The sequence below is a fragment of the Natator depressus genome, chromosome 2, assembly GCF_965152275.1.
Source record: "Natator depressus isolate rNatDep1 chromosome 2, rNatDep2.hap1, whole genome shotgun sequence".
Lineage (NCBI taxonomy): Eukaryota > Metazoa > Chordata > Testudines > Cheloniidae > Natator > Natator depressus.
The window spans coordinates 260,767,972-260,791,444 of NC_134235.1; the positions used below are offsets into that span (position 1 = coordinate 260,767,972).

At 42.2% G+C, this 23,473-nt stretch overlaps 1 protein-coding gene across 3 annotated transcripts in view; it reads right to left on the reverse strand.

Annotated features, from left to right (window-relative positions):
- LOC141983395 (KAT8 regulatory NSL complex subunit 1-like) overlaps positions 1 to 23,473 on the reverse strand; it is a 139,913-nt gene that overhangs the window by 55,449 nt on the left and 60,991 nt on the right. For all 3 annotated transcript variants that reach the window (XM_074946485.1, XM_074946487.1, XM_074946486.1), the window contains 2 exons: positions 17,151 to 17,357; positions 2,743 to 2,870 (listed from right to left, as the gene is read on the reverse strand). In XM_074946485.1, coding sequence (XP_074802586.1) covers positions 2,743 to 2,870; positions 17,151 to 17,357 — 335 coding nt within the window. The remainder of the gene's footprint in view (positions 1 to 2,742; positions 2,871 to 17,150; positions 17,358 to 23,473) is intronic.

Consider the following 23,473-nt stretch of genomic DNA (forward strand, 5'->3'; position numbering starts at 1 on the left):
GACTGAGAGCAATCCACCCCAGAATAGCCTGTAGGTGATGGCGGTTACCTGGGAGGGGAGAGATTTGAGTTCAAGTCTCTGCTCCAGAATGGGGATTCAACCTGGTTCTTCCACATCCCAAGGAAGTGCCCTAACCACAGAACTAAAGGTTACACAAGGGGGATGAATGCACATACAGAGTTTTCTGAAGCTGACCAGAATGAAATGTTCCTTATGATCTGTATCAGACTTTTCCAATTTGCTGCCAAATTATCAAGATTTTTTTACCCTAACCAAATTTTTTTTTCTGATTTTTTTGGTTTGCTGGCTGAATTGAAAAATAAATTCATCCAGCTCTAAGGATCTGTACCTCTGATGCTTAATTCCAGTGCATATGAAATGCTAGTAATGCAAATTCTATAGAAACAAAGCTGAAACGGGACACTTGAAAAATGTATAAGGAAAAATAGCTTTTATATATCCACATACATACAATGTAAACATAAAAGAGATGGAAGGGGAAAAAAGAAAAGAGAAAAAAAAGAAAAGGAGAAAATACGGTCGGATATATCCAATCCCATCAGCAACACCTGCAAGCTTAAGGCACTTTTGAATAAAATCAGCAATCAACAGAACAAATACTTCTATTTATTAAAACTAAGCATCAACGGAAAACTGGCAACCTGTTTTGTAAGCAGCTAAACCTGAAAATGGAATACATCCCACCTCACTCAGAGCAACAACTAAAATATAAATCCAATGTGCAATCCTCATAGTAACAGTAACAGGCATTCAAACTTTCTCCAAATGAGGATTTAATTAGCAACTTGCCAGAAATTGAATGGTGTAGCTGATTAGCATAAAATGGTGTTAACTTCAACCCCAAAAGAGGTTACAGTAAGAACTATTTTTTATTTTAGCAGAGGCTACTTGAATCAAGGTGGAGCACTGCACGCTGACACAAATAGATTTCACAGGATGCACCTCCATAGTCAGGCAACCAGCAAAGGAAAAATATTAGTCTTTTACCATTTTGGGCTTCTTTATAAAGGATGAAAGGCCTGAAAAATGGTTCCGTTCATTTAAAAACAAAAACAAAAATTTTCACATTAGAAATTCAGGTCTTGTCCATACTGGAAGACTATTGAACAGGTGTCAAACACACGGCCTGCACCCCAGATCCAGCCCCTAAACCCTTTCTTATTACCCAGAGCTGCCTGCCTGCTGTGATCAAAGTGGGCTGGCAGAGAGCTGGGGAGGTAGCTTGCACCTGATTGGGACCAGGCAGCTGAGACCTTCCTCTCTCCACCAGCATTTGGTCAGAGCACCTTACAGGCCACGCTAAAAGGAGTCTCCTTTCCCGTCTTCCCTACCCTGTCTCTGCCTCTGAACCCACAGGAGCAGAGACAGGGTAGGGAAGACGGGAAAGGAGACCCGTCTTCTCTCCTTCTCTCCCGCCTACCTGGCCTAGTCTTTGCCAGTCCCTCCACCCTGAGCCAAAGGGGACTTCTTTCCAGGCTTCCCGCTCTTTGCAGCTGCCACCACTGGCTTGTCCCCACAGGATCAAATGAATGAAAGCATCTGCTTCTAAACTGCCCACTCTCCAGAGAGCTGGAGGCGGAAAATAGGTGAAGAAATCCCCAGAGGTGGGGGAAGGGGAGGGAAATTATCAAGTGGTATATGTAAGGGGGAAGGTGGATGGGAATGATTCTCAAAGTGGAGCAGCAGGTAGGAAACATTCATAAAAAAGTGTGTGTGCAGATGGCAGGTGCACAAGCAGGGAAGACAAGGGAGAAGAGACTGGTCATGGAGGAATACACTGAGTGATAAGTTAGTGGACAACAGACAGAAGGTTTCATAGATGCATTTACATTTTTTTTTAAATCTTTGTCCTTAAAATGGCATATTTAAAATTTTGCTAATAAAGAGGCTCATTCTGAGTTGTACAGACCATAACATTTGCCTCTTACCTGTGAACTTTTCGCTCCCAGCCCATGGACTTTGGGGGACAGAGTAACTTGGCCCTCACCAAAGAATAAAGGTGACTGGAGAACTAGCAACATTAATGACATCACAAAAAGACACACTTGGGCAGCGGAGAGAAGAGTCCTATAGGCTACTTAAGTTTTATTTTTTTAACTCCCATATCTAACAAGCACTTGTTTGGAAGAGTGTGTTAAACATTCAATACCCTTTCCCCACTACTTTAATTACAGTATGAGAGCTCTCAACAGCCTGAGGTCCAAGAGGTCATTCAGTATCACTAGGGAAGACACGATTGATTTCTGATATTTCAGCGGTTGAAATACAAGCAGAAAAAGTGTCTTTCAGGCTCTCTTTATACATGATAAAAATGAGAAAAGGTCACAAATCCAATTTTAAGGTGGAAAAATAAACCTTTGTAGGTTACCTTTAAAGATTACCATGCATTTGGATTTGTGGGCAACACTGGCCATTAAAAGAAGATAAAGCTATATGTAACACTTTGCAACAAATACTCTGCAAAATATGCAATATTATATGCTATTTTTAGTTACAAAATGTAGATCGCAATATATAACCTAATATCTATCTCAAAAATATTTCTCCCCCATCAGGCATGTGCATTTATTTTGCTTCCTTACATCATGAATTGTATTCAAAGAGAGAAGGTTCACCTGTGATCACATTCTCAGCCACTATCACAAATGTCTTAATTATAAAAATTACTCAGAATAATCCCAAATATGAGATTGGTCAACCTATAAGAAAAGAAGAACTAACCAGTTAATTTTTCCGTTGACTTGGCGGGATGACGTGCAGGCTTTTGGGGGTCCTGGAGACCCACTGATGGGGGTACAGGAGGGACTTTGACACATAGGGTTTCCTAAAGACTGCGTAAGACGAGAACTCTGCAAGAGAAAAATAAAATCTCACACTCAGGATAGCTTGATGAAAGAATGAACTTTGAAGAGGGATGGGGAGAAAAAAAGTAATCAATCTAAGCAGCATTTTGCAATTAAAAATAATGCTGAACATAGCTAAGCAGTCCCAATGCAATCAATTATTTACAGTTTCTTTCCATCCGCTTAGATTCAAGGATCAAAGACAGATTCTTCAAATCACTCCACATCAGTGATTTTAAATTGCATTCTTAGATGTTACAAAAAGTTGTCAAATACAATTTCTAGTCCTCTGATCTATAAACTGGAGACCACTTTCATTGCCTGCCAGCTTCATTTGGAATACGAGCAGCTTTGGTGTAGCAAAAATTTTGTTTCATACAAACTGTTCCAAAACTTTAACCAAATGCTAGCATCAATCCAGGATATCTGGTAGTCTAGGGGTACATTATATACTTACTGGACATTATTTTGAAACAATGTAAAAGGACCTTGGACTCTGACAGTAAGCTTTCAGTCCCAAAGCTTGATGTGTGCATGCATCTACATTTTATGTGAATTTAGTGCTAGTGAAAAATAAGGTGGTCACTCACCTTGCACAGCAACTGTAGTTCTTCAAAATGTGTCCCCCTATGGATGCCCCACTTCAGGTGTGCATGTGCCTCTCTCCACTAGCAGTGTCTGTTCGGCTTCTCTATCTGAATGTCCAACAAGAACAGTCCAAAGCAGGGGGGAAGAAGGGCAGGTCCACCCATAGAGGGAAACATCTCGAAAAACCACTGTTACTGCACAAGGTGGGTAACCTTTTCTTCTTCTTCGATTAGTGTCCCTATGGGTGCTCCATTTCAGGTGACACCAGAGCTGTATCCTCACAGGGAGGAGGGAGCTTAGGAATCAAGTCCACGACTGAAGACAGTACAGCAGATCCAAGAAGACAATACAGCAGATCCAAGTACTGCATCAGATCAGAGTGTGTGGAGCAAGCATAATGTTTAGAAAAGATATGCACTGAAGTCCATGTAGCAGCTCAGCATATCTCAGACGCTGGAATGTTTTTGAGCAACACCGTGGAAGTTGCTTGTGATCTTGTATTATGAGCTATAAACCTTTGGGAAGCAAAGCACCAGCTGTATCATAACAAGCAGTAATACACCCAGAGATGCATCTCGAAGAGACTGTGGATTCCTTTGATCTTTCTGCAATGGAGACAGAACGTCTAGGTGATTTCTGAAATTACTTTGTCCTATTTAGATAAAAGTCCGTCGTACATTTAATGTACGAAGGGAGGCCTACTGCTGAGATTTATGTGGTTTAGGAAATAATATTGGCAGATAAATAGACTGGTTAAGTTGGAAATCTGACAGAACATTAGGTGAGAACTTTGGGTGCAGTTACAGAAAGACCTTGTCCTTGAAAAATATTGTAAACTGGGGGGAGAGGGGGTCCTGACATCAAAGCTCCAATTTCTCTAGCCCTGCAGGCTGACATGATAGCTACTAGAAAGGGTGTCTTCATAGAAAAGCGAAGCAAGGAGCAGGTCATCATAGGTTCAAATGGAGACACAGGCACAAGGCAATGATCATGACACCAGTGGTTGAAACCTCTTCCATTTCTGGAGGTAAGTAATTTGAATTGACTTCTTTCTATTGTGTAGTTAGTATTACTTACTGTACTCCTGTCAAGCAGGTGGAGTCTAATCCTGTGAACCACCTAGGAGCTATGCTTGGAGAATGGATGACCCCCAGGTTGTGGTGAAGCACACAACCTGTATCCTGGGAGAGGAGATGAGGGAGGGTCAGAAGTTGGAGTGCCAGTTGAGGACACAGGTGAAGCAGGTAAGGTTACCAAGCTTACCTTGGCCAGGTCAGCATTATGAGGATAACCCTGGTCTTGTCCTGCCTTATCTTGTTCATCACACTTGGAATTGTTTGTGTTGGAGGGAATGCATAGAACAGACCCTTTCTCCAAGGAAGGAGAAAGGTGTCTCCCAAAGAAAGGTGACCAAGATCTCCTCTTGAGCAGGATAAAGGGCACTTTCTGTGCTGGATGTGGTGAACAGGTCCACTTGTGGAAGTCCCAACCTCTGGAATATCCCATGAAGGATCTGCGAGTTCAACTTCCATTCATAGTCCTGGGAGAAGCATCTGCTGAGCATAGTGGCTGTGACATACTGGACTCCAGGAAGATAAACGGCCGAGATCTAAATTGATGGCCTACACACCAGTTCCATAACTTTATAGCTTTTATGCACAGGGAAGGTGATCTTGCGCATCCCTGTTTGTTGATATAGAACATGCAAGCCACATTATCCATCATGATTCTGACTGATTTGCTCTTGATGAGGGGTAGGAACTGAAGACAGGCATTCCTGACTGCCCTCAGTTCCAACACATTGATATAGAGATTGGTTTCCTACAGCGACCATCTGCCCTGAGTTGTGAGTGTATTGAAGTATGCTCCCCACCCTAACAGTGATGCATTCATTGTCACGGTTATTGTTGGAGCTGGCAGGAGAAATGGATACCTGTGCAGACATTGCATTCATCTTTCCACCAATGCAGAGAGTTCTTCACCTGGAGAGAAACCGTAACCTGCTTGTTTGTCCAAGCTGCCTCTGGTTGAGGAACAGGCCCTCCTGAACCAGGCCTCAAAGCAATGGAGGCACTATCTTGCATGCCCAGTCACAAAGGTGCAAGCTGCCATATGACACAGGAGCTGCAAACAGTAGAAAGGAGTCAACTCGAATTGCTTACCTTCAGAAATGGAAGAGGTTCCAAGAACATCACCACTTTGTGCCTGAAACTGCCCCATTGTCAGTCATCATAGATTATCTGCTGGACTTACAAAAATTGGATCAGTTATATCTATTAGGTTCACCTTGCCATGATATTAGCTTTTCATTCCCCACTAGAGGCGTTTTCTATTTTTGCATACCATATGTCCTCGATATTTATTACAGGTCTGGAGAATCTTTACCCCCTGGTTAAGCATCCTTCTCTGACTTGGGATCTCAATGTGGTACTTAGATACCTGCTGGAACCTCTGTTTGAACCTATGGTGACCTGCTCCTTGCTTCACTTATCAGGAACTCTTGAGACTTTACAAATTTGTTCAGTTGTCTTAGATTTACAATTGGTCTCCACCCTCCATCCTTCTTTAGCAGGAGAAAATACTCTGAGTAAAACCCTTTCCCTCTCTGAGGGGATGGGACTGGTTCTACTGCTCCTAAATAAAAGAGGGAGTGTCCTTCTTGACTAAGTATAGCCTTGTGAGAGGGGTCCCTGAAGAGGGATGGGGAAGGTGGTGGCGAGGGACATGAAGAGGATGATGTAGCCCAATATTATAATCTCCATGACCCACTTGTCTGTTGAAATAGGTCACCAGGCCAGTTGGAAATGGGAAAGGTGGTCTCCAAAAATGAAGAAGTGGGCATAAGGTTACAGCTTGCAAACTACAGGCAAGGGAGGATTTGAGCCTTCAATCAACCCATCAAAATTGCTGTTTTAATGATGACTGGGTACTAGCTGAAGGACGGTGGGAAGCTCTTTTCCTCTGGAATCCCTCCCCCCCCCCGAAGATTCAGTGGTTCTGTGAAAACCAGAGAACTGAGCCAGGTGTAATCTCTGGACAGTCTAAGACTTGCTAAATCTCCTCTTGTTTGTAGGAGTGTATATACCCAGACACCTCAATGTGGCCCTGGAATCCTTCAACATGTGCAAGAACTTGTCCATAGTTCCTGAGAAGAGCATCCGACCATCAAACTGGAGGTCCTCAACCTGAACCTCCCTTGGGAATCCCAAAAACTGCAGCCGTGACACCCTGTGCATGACAACTGCCCCAGAGATGAATCTAGCAGCAGCATCTGCGGCACCTAGGGATGCTTGGACAGAAGTTTTGGCTAATAACGGACCCTCCTTAATGATGGCCTGCATGTGTTCTCTATGCTCCTTGGGAAGATGTTCAATAAAGGATTTGAACTTGTTGCAATTTGTGTAGTCATACTTGGCCATGATTGCCTGATAGTTGGTGATCCAAAATTAGAGGGTTGCAGATGAATAGCCCTTCCATCCAAAAAGGTCTAACCTTTTCATAAGGAGCAGGCAAGGAGTAATACTATCTACCCCACACGTTTACAGCATCTACCACCAGAGAATTTGGTGAGGGGTGGGAAAACAAAAATTCTGAGTCCCTGGGGGGAGGGGCTACATAATATTTCTTATTTGCTCATTTACCAGTTGGTGGTATGTTGGCGGAAGTTTGCCGCACTGTCTTTGCTGGATCCAGAAGTGCTTCATTAATGGGTAGCACAAACTGAGTGGGTGTCACTGACTGCAAAATGTCCAGGAGTTTGTGATGTGAGTCTTTAACCGTCTCAAGAGGTATCTAGGGAGTGTCCGCCACCCTCTTCACAAGGTCCTGGAATTGACAAAAATTGCTGGTCTTCAATGGTGGTGGAGGAATGACTGCCTTGTCTGCAGATGAAGACAAAATAGGAGTTTAAGGGGTAGCCTCTTTGTCCACCCTAGCCTTCTACTTCCTCAAAGGTCTCCTCATGTGGGAGGTTTGGTGGAGGCGACAGTGACCCTAGTTTCCTGGTGCAGTGGAATCAGTGGTCTGAAAAACTGCTGCCAATATGCCACCCAAGGATCCCAATATGGCCACTGGAGAGGCCCATACAGGAGAGGAGGTGGTACCTAGGACAGATCCTTCCATCTGTGACGTGGGCAGGGATCTTCATCAAAGTATGGATTCCTATAATGGTAAGAAGGAGACTGATTAAGGGTGTAGACTCCTGCAGTACTGGGAAGCACTGGTAATCTGGAGACTGGGGTCTAAGTACCAAGAGTTGTCTGGTACCCACAAACAGGGAGGACTCCAGCTTGTCTAACACTGACAAGTCTCTGGTGTAACGGAATTCCTGTGGTACCAAGTGGGTTGGTACCGACTCAGCAGTTGACTTGGGCGGTACCAACGGTTTGGAGCTTGAAGGCACTGCGGATGAAGGTGTGTGCTTCAAATCTGTCCGTACTGATGGAGCCAAGTGGGAAGGCGGCGGCATTGGTAAGTCTGAAGTAAATTGTGCTGATCTGGAAGCAGATGATACCAGGGCCCTGCTGATGCCACATATCTCTGAAGTGCTCCAGGATATCCCTGCTCTGCCGATACCAGAGAAAGTTTCTTTCCCCTCCATGGTACCGAGTCCAGACATCAAGGTCTCAGAAATCGCAGACCTTGCAGCAGACTGGACTTCTTGGGAGTTGGCTCCTTGTGGTGGGATACTGTAGCTCCACTTTTTTGGAGCTTTCCCTGAGTCCTCAGAGATCTTTAACTTCTTAAGTGAGACCTTAGCCAAAGGGGCACTGAATCTGTGTGGAGATTGATGTACGGGGAGCGGGTGAGTGTCTGTCTTCTGAGCTGAATCAGAAGTTGGTCAAAGGAAGTGCTCTATGAGTAGCAGCTTCAGTTTTGTCTTCCAGTTCTTCCAAGCTCTAGATTTTAGGTCCTGGCAAAAGTTACACTTTTGGGAGATATGGAACTCTCCTAAGCAATGGATACACTTAGAATGGCCATTGCTTATTGGGACAGCCTCCTGACAAGAGAGGCAGGATTTGAAACCTGGCAAGCCAGGAATGCCTTTCCATGTCAAATAAGCTCCCCAGAAAAAATGGGTGAGAAAGGGGGAGAGAGGAGGTTAGGAAAAACAGAAACCTCTCACAACTATATACCAACTAACTAACTAAACAACAACTACAAAAGATGCTGACGCATGCACAAGGCAAACACGCTAGAGCTCCACCTCAGGTCGAGGTGACAGAAAAGGAACTGACGGGTTCGCCTGCGCAATCCTATATGCCCTTGGAGCACAGCATGAAGTTGCACAGAGCACACGTGGGCCAAACAGACACTTAACAGAAAATCTCTAATCAAGGGCTCGAGATGCACATGCACACCTGAAGTAGAGCATCCATAGGGACCCCTCTTGAAAAAGAAGTAACTGTACAATGCAAGCAGCAGCAGTGCAAACTTCCCCTTACTACTCTACCACCCGTGACTTGAAGGGAGTGCCTTTAAAGGCAAAAGGGAAATTCATCCTCCATAGCCCTTTGGCCTCTCTTTGGAGACTGCCAAAGAAGGGACTCAGTAGTATCAAGTGGGGTGGTGTTTTGGCCCAAGACCACAAACTCATTTTACAAAGGCCATTGAACAGTCATCTGATGGAACTCTCTCTTGATCTGAAAGATGTTTTCATACTGGCTATGAAACAATCTGGTGGGGAGTTTTCTAGACTTTTTTTTTTTTAAATTTACATTCACTCAATTGCCAAGAAATATACAATACAAATACTGTGGTCAGATATTACAATGAGATGGCTGCCCTTTAGTATGCAATTAATCTACATAGTTTTTGAGGAACTATAACAATTCCTATCAGTGCTGCTGATAAAGAGAGACTTAAAACAAAAAAAGGTGATGGGTTTTGATCTTTTTCAAAGCAGAGAAACCAATATTAAAGACATTCTCTATTAAAATCAACCATTGTCCTGAACAAACACTCATTAAGTGAGTTGTTGGCAGTAGTGGTGTGGTCATATGTGGTGAAGGATAGGTAGAGCTGTGTCTCCCTCACTGTTAGCACTTGAGTCCATGCTTTCTGACCAGTTCACCTAATGGCTCTATGTATATGTTGAAAAGGACTGGCACATGAATGTGCGGAGCAAAGCACAATTCAATTCCCACTACATTTCTGAGACAGGCAAGTACAACTATTCCCATTTTACAGATGGGAAAATGGAGAAAGAGGTTTAGTAATTTTTTCCACTGCTACAGTGAAAGGTGGTAACGCTGGGGTTAAAGTGCAGCAGTTCCTGACTACCAGTCCGGTGATAAATCCATAATACATTTTGTTCCACTGGATAAACCCAGAGATTAAAAACAGGCTATCAGTATACCAGAGAAAACTAACAATGTAAAACTACAACTGAAGACAGATCCATTGACATTGTGTTTTACTCTACACTCAGTTAAGTGAAAAATCAAATTTATTTGCAAATTAGCAGATTTGCTGGCTCAATTACTGTCAACTTCTCATGGCAGAAAAATCAAATGTGAATAAAAATATCAAAGAAGTTTATTATGAGAGTATGCAGGGATATAAGATGGCATGTCTGTCTGTCTCTCTCTCTCACAAAGTTATTTTCAGATAATTGGCTCCCTGGTCAAGATGTTCCCTGAAAAAAACAACGAGGAGTCCGGTGGCACCTTAAAGACTAACAGAATGTAATCTGTTAGTCTTTAATGTGCCACTGGACTCCTCGTTTTGTGGATACAGACTAACACGGCAACCCCCCGATACTTGATGTTCCCTGATTATCCACGAGGGAGAAAGGATGGTTTTGTGACTAAGACAAAATATTTGTTCTATTCCTTAATCTACCAGAGATTTGCTGTTTGACATTAGGTAGGCTGCTTCACTTCTCTGCCTCATTTATCTATCTGTAAAATGAGAATAATACTATTTCACAGATTAAAGACACAAGGGACCATTATAATAGTTTAATCTGGCCTTCTGAATTACACACCCTATAGAATTTCACCCAGCGAGTCCTTGTGGTTCAACTTAAAAATGCTGCTCTTGGAAATAGCAGCCAGAGCCTGCATTCAGACAGCCTCTGTTGACCCCATCCTTGCCACTTATATTCAGGAGAAAACTCCTTTCTATGAATGATTTTGAATTCTTATGAACTGATGTTCTAACAGATAAAGAACAAGATGGGGTATTAGTTGGTGTTTGCTATAGACCACCAAATCACACTAAGGAAGAGGGTGACTGGCTCCTTACGCACCTCTTTAATATGTACGAAAAATAGCTGCGCAATCACTGGAGACTTCACGTCGAGCGACATATGCTGGAGGTCTGATGCTGCCAGTATTAAAACAACCTTGGTATTTCTAATTACAGATGACAATTTCTTAACTCAAAAAGTAGGAGAATTCTATTGGAGATTTTATCTTGACAGATAAAGAGAAACTGATCACAAAACTAAAATTAATGGTACCTTCGATACAAGTGATCATGACTTGATATTTATAATGTGAAAACAGAATAAAGATCAGACCAGTGACATATATACCTGGTGCTTTAAAACAGCCAATTTCATAAACAAGTATGCTCACAGGAAGAATTTAATCAGAAAAACACTTCACTAGTTGCTCAAAAAGCCACAATCCCACAACTGAGCAAGCAGGCCATACTGGTTAAAAAATTGACCTGGTTTAGAGGGGAAGTGAAGGTAGGTATAAATTAAAAAAAAATAATAATAAACTGAAGAAAGAGGAAGCTGAATGTAATAAATACAAATGAGAAGCTAGGAATTGTAGAAAATGGGTCAGGGAAGCAAAGGGGTCAAGGAGAAATCTATGGCCAGGAGACTTAAGTACAATAAGGTGTTTAAATATACTAGGAACACATATTGGTCCATTACTAGACAGGAATGGTATTAGTCCACTGCTAAGTGGAAATGACAGAATTATCGATAATGCAGAAAAGGCGGAAATTTTCAGTAAATTTCTGTTCTGTATTTGGGGGAAAACCAGATGATATAGTCATATAATATGATAACACTCTCTCCATTCCATTAAATATTTCAGGAGGATGTTAAATAGCAGCTACTAAATTTAGACATTTTTAATCTACAGGTCCAGTAAGTTTACATCCAAGAGTTCTAAAAGAGCTGGCTGTGGAGTCGCTGGACCATTAATGTTGATTTTCAATAAGTCTTGGAACACAGGGGAAGTTCTGGAAGATAGGAAGAAGTCAGTGTTGTGCCAATATTTAAGAAATCAATGGATTTATGAAAAATAGATCCTGTCAAACTAACCTCATTTAAAAAAAAAAAAAGATTACAAGTTTGGCTGATTAAAGGTAAATTTTGATGCAACAGACTTAACTTCTGTAATAAGTTGGATAAAAATCCAATAAGGTGGATAAAAATAAGGTGGATAAAAATCAATGATTTAAAAAAAAATTTTTTTTTTAATCTCCTTTTTTATTTAAATCAGTTTTTTGATAAAACACTTTGAGGAAAAAACCTATTTAAAGATAGTTTTAATTAAGATACATTATAGCTCAAAGATATCTCATCATGGAATAAGGATTATAAATTCTAATTCTATAGTATGAGACAATATATTCATGTAATGTTTAAGAAAAGTTTTGTAAATGAGTTCCAATAGTTCATGGATTAGGGACCCAATCTTATGGGGTTCCAGGGGCTTCTGTATAGATTATTTAGGTTAATCTTTCTATCTACCCAATGGGACTCAGTGCTCAGCCTAGAACAGGGATCTCAAACACACGGCCCATAGGGTTCTTTCATGCGGCCCACCAAGCTCCCCGTGCCCCTCTGCCTACCCCATGGTGCTGTGAGCCCCGCGCTGTTCCCTGAAGCAGCAGGAACCATGCCCCAGCATCCCCGGGAGTGGGGGGGTGGGGGCCGAGGGCTCCGTGCGTTAGTCTCGCTTCCAGGCACCACCCCCCGCAGCTCCCATTGACTGGGAAAGGGGAACCACGGCCAATGGGAGCTTCGGGGGAGGTACCTGGAGGGAGCCGTGTGCCCCCCTGCAGGGACATGGTTCTGGCTGCTTCCTGGAGCGGAGCAGCCTGGCGCAGCACCACGGCAGGCAGGCAGCAAGCCTGCCCTGGCCCCTGTGCGCACCGCTGCCACCCCGGAGCCACTCTAGGTAAGTGGCGCCGGGTTGGAGCCTGGACCCCAAGCCCCTCCTGCACCCCAACCCCTGCCCGGACTCCCTGCCCTGAGCCCCCTGCGCCCCTCCTGCACCCCACACCTAACTCCCTGCCCTGAGCCCCTGCTGTACCCTGCACACCACCTGCACCTCAACTCCCTGCCCTGAGCCCCCGCCACACCGCGCACCCCTCCTGCAGCCCCTGGAGGCAGGGCTGGGGTGGGCACTTCGGGGAAGGGGTTGGAATGGGGGCAAGGAAGAGGTGGGGCCTCATGGAAGGGGTGGAGTGGAGGCGGGGCCGGGGGCAGCAAGCGGGGACAGGAGGGTGTCAGTGATGCAGCCCTTGGGCCAATGCACTAGTCCTCATGTGGCCCTCGTGGTCATTTGAGTTTGAGACCTCTGGTCTAGAAGATACCATCAGAGATGCTTAGTTCTCAAACTGTGGATTTGTCTCTCTAGAGATAACATGCTTGTTAACAGCAAAAATGTTTTAAAATAAAATAAAATAAAATAAAATAAATAAATAAATAAAGGTGAGAAATAACAGACCTCAACCCTATTGTCCCTCTGCAAATTTGTGTACACAGAGTCAATCCCTTACCTCTCTCTAAATGTGCACAGTTTCAAAACGTTCAATGAATAGAAGATTGTTGGGGGCGGAACAGATCTGGACAAGGAGAAGTCTGGAGATAAATGTGAGAAGGGAGGGACAGGCAGTAGAAACAAAAGTGAAACTGTTTGAGCAGCATATTCCAGAAGTCTTGAGGTCTTTCTGAGTTTAGACTTCATTGATTTGAGATCTACCATACCATTCTCTCACTAAAAGGGAAAACCTATAATGGCAGCAGGCCGTAAGAGAGACCCAGTTTGGGAATATTTTAATGAAGTTCCTCTACCTGTGGGTAAGTCAGGCATGCATGCAAAACGCAAACAGTGCAGCAAAGAAATGCAAGGCTTGGTTGCCTGAATGAAACAACATCATGAGAAGTGTTCCTTCTCAGGAGGAAACTGCATTAAAGATGATGAAAGGAACATATCTGAACATGCACATCCATATCTTCAGGTTGGTAAACTTTTTTATTTCATACTTCCTTCTTAAGGACTGTCTGTCTTCCTTCAGGAGTATTCTTGAATTCTCATGTTTGAGGAAAAAATATGGTTGTTAGTTACTCTATGGTACTATCATTTTAGATGCGGTTGTGATAAAAAATAAATAGCCGAAATAGGCAATTTTACAATTTCACCTTTAAAGTAGTACTGAGCATCAGCGAATGCAATGAGTAATACTAAATGAGCAGTATGGTAATAATAATTAAATCACAGCACTGACTTATTTTGTTTAGAAGAATCCATCCTCAACATACAGGATTCTGAAGACTATCCACATTCAAGATCACCATCATTTTCTATAATTTCAGAGTTATCTGCCAATGATAGTGTTTCAGTCACATCATGTATGTCACATAGCCACAGTATACCACCTGTAGCAAAAAAAATAAAAATAAATCTCCATCATCCAGAAACAACCATAGATAAGTTTGTGATAAGAACCAGCCGATTACAAAAAGAGGTAAATGATGAAAAAAATTGCCCCGTTTGTTTATGCAACAAACTCTCCTTTCTGTATGATTGAGAACTCACACTTTATTAACATGGTTCAGTCATTAAGACCAGGATACAGTCCACCCAACAGAGCAGATGTCGCAGGCGAATTGCTGGATAAAGTGTATGAAAGAGAAAGAGAGCAGTGTGCAAAAGGTCTAGAGGGTAAAATTGTTAACCTGAGTCTTGATGGGTGGAGCAGTGTCCACAATATTCCTGTTGTATGTGCTTGTGTGACAACAGAAGAAGGGAATGTCTTCCTTACAGAAACAATTGATACATCAGGAAATGCACACACACTGCAGAATACTTATAAGAAGTAGCAGTAAAAGCTATAACAAACTGTGAAAAAAATTCAAATGTCTAGTATGCAGCCTGGTCACAGAGAATGCTGCAAATGTATCCAAGATGAGAAGAAATTTAGGTGAGAGCGAAGAGCGTCCCAAGCTAACAACATGCAGGTGCAGAGCTCATTTGATGCACCTCCTAGCCAAAGATTTCAGTATTCCAGAAATAAAGGCTAATAATGTTGAAATTGCAAAATACTTCTGTAACAACCACTTTGCAGCAGCAGCTCTGAAGAAGTGGGAGGAACCAAGCTAACTCCTCCCACAAGAAGTGCGATGGAACTCCGTAGTGGACTGTTTTGAGCACTGTACCAAGAACTGGCCTAATCGGATGACAGTTTGTGAACAAAATTTTTTTTGCTTTTTAAAATATTTCATTTAACTATTTTAGTTAACAATTTTAACAAAAACAAACCTGATTTTAAAAAATGTGAATCTTTAAATTATTGTTAAAATATTATATGTTTGCTGTTGAAAAAAAAATCCAGAATACATAACGTTGTTGTTTTAGTTAAATAAAACCATTTAAATATCTGTCTGGTGATGCTCTCCTAATACAGCATGGCAGGAAAATCCTCCAAATATTAATGATTAACCTGTTGAATTGGAGATATTTATGAAGTCATTGGGAGCTAAACTATCTGCTTCAATTACCTTTGGTAAATGAAATAACTAAACAATCATTCATTTTCCGATATAGCTGTAAAACTAATCTGAAAAATTTTCAAAATAAATCACTTTAAAAATGTATAGTGTACACCTTCTAAAACTGAAACCTACATATATCTGAGTTGTGAAGAATATGTATTAAGGTTATAACAACCAACAAGAATGCACTTTTATGTAGAAATCCATGACTAAATCGAGTCTTCCTGACTAGTGATTTAAATCATGATTTAATTTCAATTTGATTTAAATCAAATCTCCCCTGCCAAGCACTCAACTGTGAGTGCGTCAGTGGAGCACTTGGGAGCAATAAGCACTCATAACCCATTCTTACTGGAGCATTGCATGTCAAGCTTTATTGCTTCTGGCCTCTAACTTTGTCTAGACTAGGAATTAAGAGGTGCTTCAGAAAAAGAGTTGGCTAACACGTCAACAGTCCAATTTACACAAGGCAGTGTACATTTTAATACATACTAACCTGGTCAAGATGAAGCATACCTTCAATTTGACCAGCCTGGCATATATTAAAATGTAAACTGCCTTGTCTACACTGCCCTTTTAGAACATGTCAGCCAACATTTAACACAACATACCTTTGAATCCTAATCTAGAAAAAGCCTGTGCAACAAGTCAATATGTAATCTTGTAATATACCCATATAAATATAATATAATTTATAATAATATAAATGTAATATAAAGTTGCTTTAGCTACCTTTTTTACTTGTAAATCTCAGTTAAAGACAATTTAATTCCACTCAAACTAACCAAGCTGCTTTTGAGCTACTCTAGGACTATGAGCTCAAGTTTCTTACACAGGTTATTTTCCTGATGGCAATAACAAGCAACAAGGCAAGTTTCAGGTCATAGTGACTGATTCATTTATCATTAGTTTCTTTAAAGATCAAGTGGTGCTGAACATCCATCTCAAATCAGACTAAGGCCTTTAGAAAGTCCATCCAGCTTTTTCATTTTATTTGACACCGAGTAGGTTCTATAGTCTCCAAGAGCAAGACATCTAACTGGCTGGCTGAATACAGCTTTCATTGATACAGCTTGGCAAGCCTAGATATGGAGGATCACGTTAAGGGCCATTCTCTGAGAGGCAAGTATGCTGCCTCCTATGTATTTATCTATACAGAAGATTCACAAAGTAACCAAACTATCAAATGCAGATTTAAGGGTTTTCTAACTGCATATTTTTTCATCTTGCCTCAGCTGGCTATTATAGGAGTATTTTCATGTTTCAAAGAAAGTCCCCATGTGAGCAATGGAACAACCCTTGGAAACCTCCAAAGGCTGAGGTGAGATGCCTGCTAGGTCCAATGGCTTAGAACTGTAAACCCAGGAGCAGGAACTGATTGAGATGGATATCTTCAGAACAATTATAATTATGAGATTCTAATTACCTCTCTGTTAGCTACCAACCGCGAAATAGGAAGGCTTCAAAATTCCATACAGTTTAGAAATGGTCATCCAACCTCTTTAGCAATGGTAATGACTTGTACAGAGTATGAAAGAAACATAACAGGTCTTTAGGAGAGCCAAAGAAAAAAAGCAAAAAACAAGTTATTCACAAGTAAAAAAAAAAAACAAAACACTGATGACTACCTACACCAGAGGACGTATCATTATTTAACATCAGGAAAATGAAAGCTGAAATGAATTATAAAGAAAAGTTAAACCATTAATGAACAGAGAGTATGATAAGACTAAGTTATGCTGTAGCTCACGAAAGCTTATGCTCAAATAAATTGGTTAGTCTCTAAGGTGCCACAAGTACTCCTTTTCTTTTCACTATCTTATGTGATTTGTGAACTTATTTCAGTAAGTCTTATTATTGATATAAGATGTGCTAAAAAGACAGTCTCCTTCTGCATTACTCTGTATTGCTGCATAAACACTGCATTCATGTTTTTCCTAAAGTCTAACCTGTTTCTCCACAATGTTCATGAAGTAGGAAGGGGTGCAGGAGGACAAATCACATGGTCTCTCTCCAGAAGGGACCTTCTGGATGGAAGAGGAGGAATGTGGTAGTCCCTTATTCCTTCTGGAATTCACCACTGATGTGGAACTTAATCGGCCCTGCTGTTTCATCAAATCTTCAGGCTTCTGATCACCACCAAGGACAACTGGACCCTGGGGAGAGAAAATGACACTGGATTCATCATCTGCACAGAGTTTTGGAAACTGCAGTATAAAGAATTAAAGTATCCTCAAGAAATAACCACCAGGGGAGTGAGTAAGTAAAATAAATAAAAATAGATAATTAGGTTGTCATAAAAAACCCTGATCAGTATGAGTCATTGTTTACTTCTGAACTAGAAGCAGCTTAGCTCCTGTAGGAAACAGAAATGTTTCTAGTCCAATTCTAATGCTACTGTGCTTTGCCTTTTTCTAGAACACTAAAGAGGCAGTGAGAAAATTAACTATAGAATGTAAATAATACACAAACTCTGAAGCAGTTACGATTGTCCCTCCTTCAACAAACCCACAAAAACAAGGAAATGAAAAGTAAGCCACTCAACAGTACAAAGCCTCTACACCTCCACCTACAAGCAAACATCTTACCATTACCAGAATATACACCAAAAACTGCAGGCCCCAGTCTTTACTCTGCCTTCCACTTCCACTATTCTGACACACCCTTTACTCCTGGGGAAACTGTGCACCAAAATATTAAAAATTCTGTGCACAATATTTTAAAATTATGCATATTTTATTTGTAAAAACAACAATATAATTACACCAGTTTCAATTATTTTGGTAATTTATTTCAAAATACCCGTCAGCAAGTATGTCCAACAATACACACACCAAAAAAGATTCAGGAAATGTTTTTTGTCAAACAGATTCCTTATTAGACATATTAATACTGAGTAATAATTAATTTAAAACAACAATACCAAAATGTATTTCCCACACCCCTCAGAAGCAGTGCAAAGGCTTGGGGGAGTTTTCAAAATCCCTCTTGCAAACTTCCTTGAACCTTAGCCCAGGTTGGCTCAGTGGCCTTGGAGCATCCTCAGGCTCTCCATACAGGAGAACATAAGAATGGCCATACTGGGTCAGTCCAAAGGTCCATCTAGCCCAGTATCTTGTCTTCCGACAGTGGCCAATGCCAGGTGCTTCAGAGAGAACAAACAGAGCAGGTAATCATCAACTGATACATCCCCATCACCCATTCCCAGCTTCTGGCAAACAGAGGCTATGGACACTATCCCTGCCCATCCTGGCTAATAGCCATAGATGGACCTATCTTCCATTAATTTATCTAGCTCTTTTTTGAACCCTATTATAGTCTTGGCCTTCACAACATCCTCTGGCAAAGAGTTCCATAGGTTGACTGTGCGTTGTGTGAAGAAATACTTCCTTTTGTTTGTTTTAAACCGGCTGCCTACTAATTTCATTTGATGACCCCTAGTTCTTGTATAATGAGAAGGAGTAAATAATACTACTTTATTTCGTTTCTCCACATCTATCATGATTTTATAGACCTCTATCATATCCCCACTTAGTTGTCTCTTTTCCAAGCTGAAAAGTCCCAGACTTATTAATCTTTCTTCATATGGAAGCTGTTCCATACCCCTAATCATTTTTGTTGCCGTTTTCTGTACCTTTTCCAATTCCAATATATCTCCTTTTGAGATGGGGTGACTACATCTACACGCAGTATTCAAGATGTGGGCGGTACCAGAGATTTATATAGAGGCAATATGATAGGTCCTTTGGAATGCACCTGGTACAGATGACCAAGGCAACGAAGATGCCTGTGGAGCAGTCTTCCTGGCTTAAGGACCTATTGCTTTCTTGATGCCATCATACGTATCTCTTAGACCTCCATTCTCAAGGACATTTCACAGAATCATAGAAGATTAGGGTTGGAAGAAATTTCAGGAGGTCATCTAGTCCACCCTCCTGCTCAAAGCAGATTTGTATCTTCTTGCACAAATAGAGCCATGTGTGATTAAGCACATTGCTTTGTACTGGTTGCAATGCGCCCTTGGCCAGTCTGAGGTTAATACATGTATCAGGAGAGGGGTTCATGTTGTGCTGGAGGAATGCTGTGCATTTTGCCTCCATGATTAGGAGCATTTCTTCAGAATATGCCACAAACCAATCTTTATCTTGTACCATCTTTTTATCAAAGGCTAAAGTTGAAGCTGTATAGATATGTCTTCCAAGTGTATTCCATGCTGCATCAGCATTCAGGGAGGTATAAACAGAGGACATATCTTCCCCGAGATATGTAATACATTGGCAACACTTTCACATCAGCAACACAAAAGACCAAGGAATGTGTAGGCAACAGCTTTCTTTAGTATGATGGAATTTCCATAGTGAAAATCTTGTTTTGCAGCATACAAATGCATAGTCTATGTAAGGCCTGGTCTACACTACGGGGTTAGGTCGACTTTAGCCGCGTTAGGTCGATTTAAAAATGACTGTGTCCACACAACCAACCCCATTCCGTCAACCCAAAGGGCTCTTAAAATCGACTTCTGTACTCCTCCCCGACGAGGGGAGTAGCACTAAAATCTACCTTGCTGGGTCGAATTTGGGGTAGTGCAGACACAAATTGACAGTATTGGCCTCCAGGAGCTACCCCAGAGTGCTCCATTGTGACCGCTCTGGACAGCACTTTGAACTCTGATGCACTAGACAGAATCAAAATCGTAGAGCATAGAATGTTTCTACGCTCCCCCATCATCTCCATCCCTGAGGTTATCGCAGATTAGAAGGCGAAAAAAACCCCACTCGTGATGACATGTTTTCCGAGCTCATGCCGTCCTCCCGCACTGATAGGGCAAAGCTTAATGCATGGAGGCATTCAGTAGCAGAGGCCAGGAAAGAATTAAGTGAGTGCGAAGAGTGGAGGCAGGACGCGATGCTGAGGCTAATGGGGGAGCAAACGGACATGATGAAGCGTCTGCTGGAGCTGCAGGAAAGCCAACAAGAGCACAGACCCCCGCTGCATCCACTGTATAACCGCCTACACTCCTCCCCATGTTCCATAGCCTCCTCACCCAGACGCCCAAGAAAGCAGAGGGGGAGGCTCCAGGCACCCAGCCACTCCACTCCAGAGGATGGCCCAAACAACAGAAGGCTGTCATTCAAACAGTTTGATTTTTAGTGTGGCTACAATAAGCAATGTGGCCTTGTCCTTCCCTCATCCCCCATGCCACCTGGGCTACCTTGTCCGGTATCTTTTTTTTTTTTTTAATTAATAAAGAAAGAATGCATGGTTTCAAAACAACAGTTACTTTATTTCGAAGGGGGGAGGGTGGTTGTCTTACAGAGAATTAAAAATCAAGAAAGGGGGCGGGTTTGCATCAAGGAGAAACACATACAACTGTCACACTGAAGCCTGGCCAGTCATGAAACTGGTTTTCAAAGCCTCTCTGATGCACAGCGTGCCTTGCTGTGCTCTTCTAATCGCTCTGGTGTCTGGCTGCTCAAAATCGGACACCAGGCAATTTGCCTCAACCTCCCACCCCACCATAAATGTCTCCCCCTTACTCTCACAGATATTACGGAGCACACAGCAAGCAGCAATAACAATGGGAATGTTGGTTGCACTGAGGTCTGACCTAGTCAGCAAACAGTGCCAGCGATCTTTTAAATGTCCAAAGGCACATTCTACCACCATTCTGCACTTGCTCAGCCTATAGTTGAACTGCTCCTTACTACCGTCCAGGCTTCATGAGCCATGGGAGCAAGGGGTAGGTGCGACCGTGCGGTGCTGCCGGCTGGGAGAGCAGCCTGACGCAGAAGCCTCCAGCTCACATGATATTCCAGTCAGGACTGAATCTCCATGAGACGAAACTTCAAGAAGAGAATGACTTGGAGTATCTGGCTCCCATGTGGTGCTCTAGGAGGAGAAAAGCCATGTCTGTCCAGGCGCCCCTGATCAACACCACCGAGGTCTGCCAGGAGCACCAGGAGACGTACGGCAGCTATCAGTCCTACTGCACCATCTGCCGCAAAGGCAAGGAGCTGCTGCTGTGTAGCAATGCAGTACCACGTCTGTCAGCAGTACCTAGGAGACGTACAGTGACGGTGAGCTGAGCGGGCTCCATGCTTGCCGTAGTATGGCATCTGCATGGGTAACCCAGGAAAAAAGGCGCAAAATGACGGTCTGCCATTGGTTTCCCGGGGGGGTGGGGGGGCTGATGACATACCCAAAACCACCCGTAACAATGTTTTTGCCCCATCATACATTGGGAGCTTAACCCAGAATTCCAATGAGCAGTGGAGACTGCAGGAACTGTGGAATAGCAGACAACAGACAATCGCTCACTTGATGGTAGCTTACTGATGACACTATGAAGCTGCTAATAGAATAAGTCCTTCTCTTCAGAAATGGAGGAAAGTGTTGGGACATATACGGATATTGGCAAAGCTATATATAGTAAGCATATTTAGTGATACATATGATGATGATATAATATAATATGTTCTGATGTTACAACAGGACATTCAACTTTGGGTGCTCATGAGTTTTTGACTGCAAAACCCATCCCGTATCCCCGGTGGTCTTGTTTGCTTTTTCCATGCCAGAAAAAGGTGTAATGCATCTCCCATAGAGATCCTGCATCAGCTAGTCTGGTTTCAGAGAAAGTGGTCATGTCAATGCAAATAAGGTGTCAGAGGTTTACCTTTGGACCAAAGTCCCCTTCTCAGCAATACAAAGGCTTGGAGACCAAAGACGTTTGGAAGCCAACAAATCTGCCGGAAACTCCAAAAGATAGAGCTGAGTTGCAGTACCAATCACATAATGTTTTCTCCACATAGAATTGGATCATTAAAGCAGTAGAATCCTCTTATATTCTATCTCCTTGTTGAAAATGCGCATTGTAATACAAGCCCTATGCCCGGATACCAACATAACCGACACAATTATGCACAGAAATGATGCATATAGTGCACCCTGAAGGAATACATGCACCTCTTCCCTTTTCTCACACGTAAGAGGGTGGAAAACATAGATTTCCTATCACAATCACAGCTCTGTCACATATCTCAAAGTAATCCACGCACTTACCAATAAGTCCCAACTATTGCCTCTCCATTTAGTATAGGTACATCTAACACACAACCTGCTCCTGAAATGTATGCAAGTAATTCCCGTTGGCTACTGCCAGCTCCAAGAGAAAAGAGAATGTGGCATGGGCAACAATTTCCCCCAACCCTGCTTTTGTCCTTTAATAGGGTTAGATGGAATCCTGTGAGTGAGAGTGAATGGACTGTAAGAGATGAAGAGCTTGTATATCTCAACAACTGTGGGATTGGCAGACTGTGTGTGTTAATGGGGCACTGCTTAGAGTGGACACAGTTAAGGTTTCATGGGCAACCTCAACTGTGGATTTCATGATTTTCAGAAGTTTGAAGTTTTGCTCAGCTAGACATTCTGCAAGAGGATAACATACCACAAAGCAACCTTAACTGTGCACTAACAGTTTTTTGCTGCTGAACGTAGTCCAGCCCGTTTAGATATCTTTCACTGCTAACAATTTCATTACCAACCATTATACTTTTCTCTCTCTTTCTTAGAAGAGACCCTTGAGAAGAATTGGTCTGCTATTACAATTAAGTAGTGCATGACCTCTGCTAAAAGTTTAGATTGCTTCAAAACAGGTTTCAATATTTATTTGATACACTGATCATTTAGCACTGATAGATAGTTGAGGTCAACAGACAAAAGCTACACTTATACTGAAACTGCTAGATCTCTGAGGCCTCTTTGACGGTTGATCATGAGGTGCTGCTGACTCACTCTACCGAGATGTTTATACCATGCCCACCACTGTAGTATATAACACACATATTGTAGCAGTAAATTGGCTTTACATGTCCCTTTCCAATAGATCCCAGAAAATTATGATGGGCAGCTGTTTTTTTGGACAGCTCTTACCTGCAGAATCCTACAGGACCTGGGTCTTAACACCTCTGAAATGTTTAGACTATAAGCTTTTGGGGGCAGGGGTTATCACCTGCTATGAAAGTGTACAGTGTCTAGGCACAATGGGGTCACAATGACGACTAGGGCTTCTAATCTAGGAGCTATTATAATAAGTAATGTAAGCCACTGAGAGAGATCGTGAAATGCTATGGTACTTCGGTGTCATCGATATGTGAACGGCAACCAATTAGACAACTCTTCAGCAAAAGTAATATTGTTGCTAACAGCACCTGAACGAACTAGAGATCTGGAGTAAAAGCTGAAGATAAATCCTGGAATTGGAAGACCACTT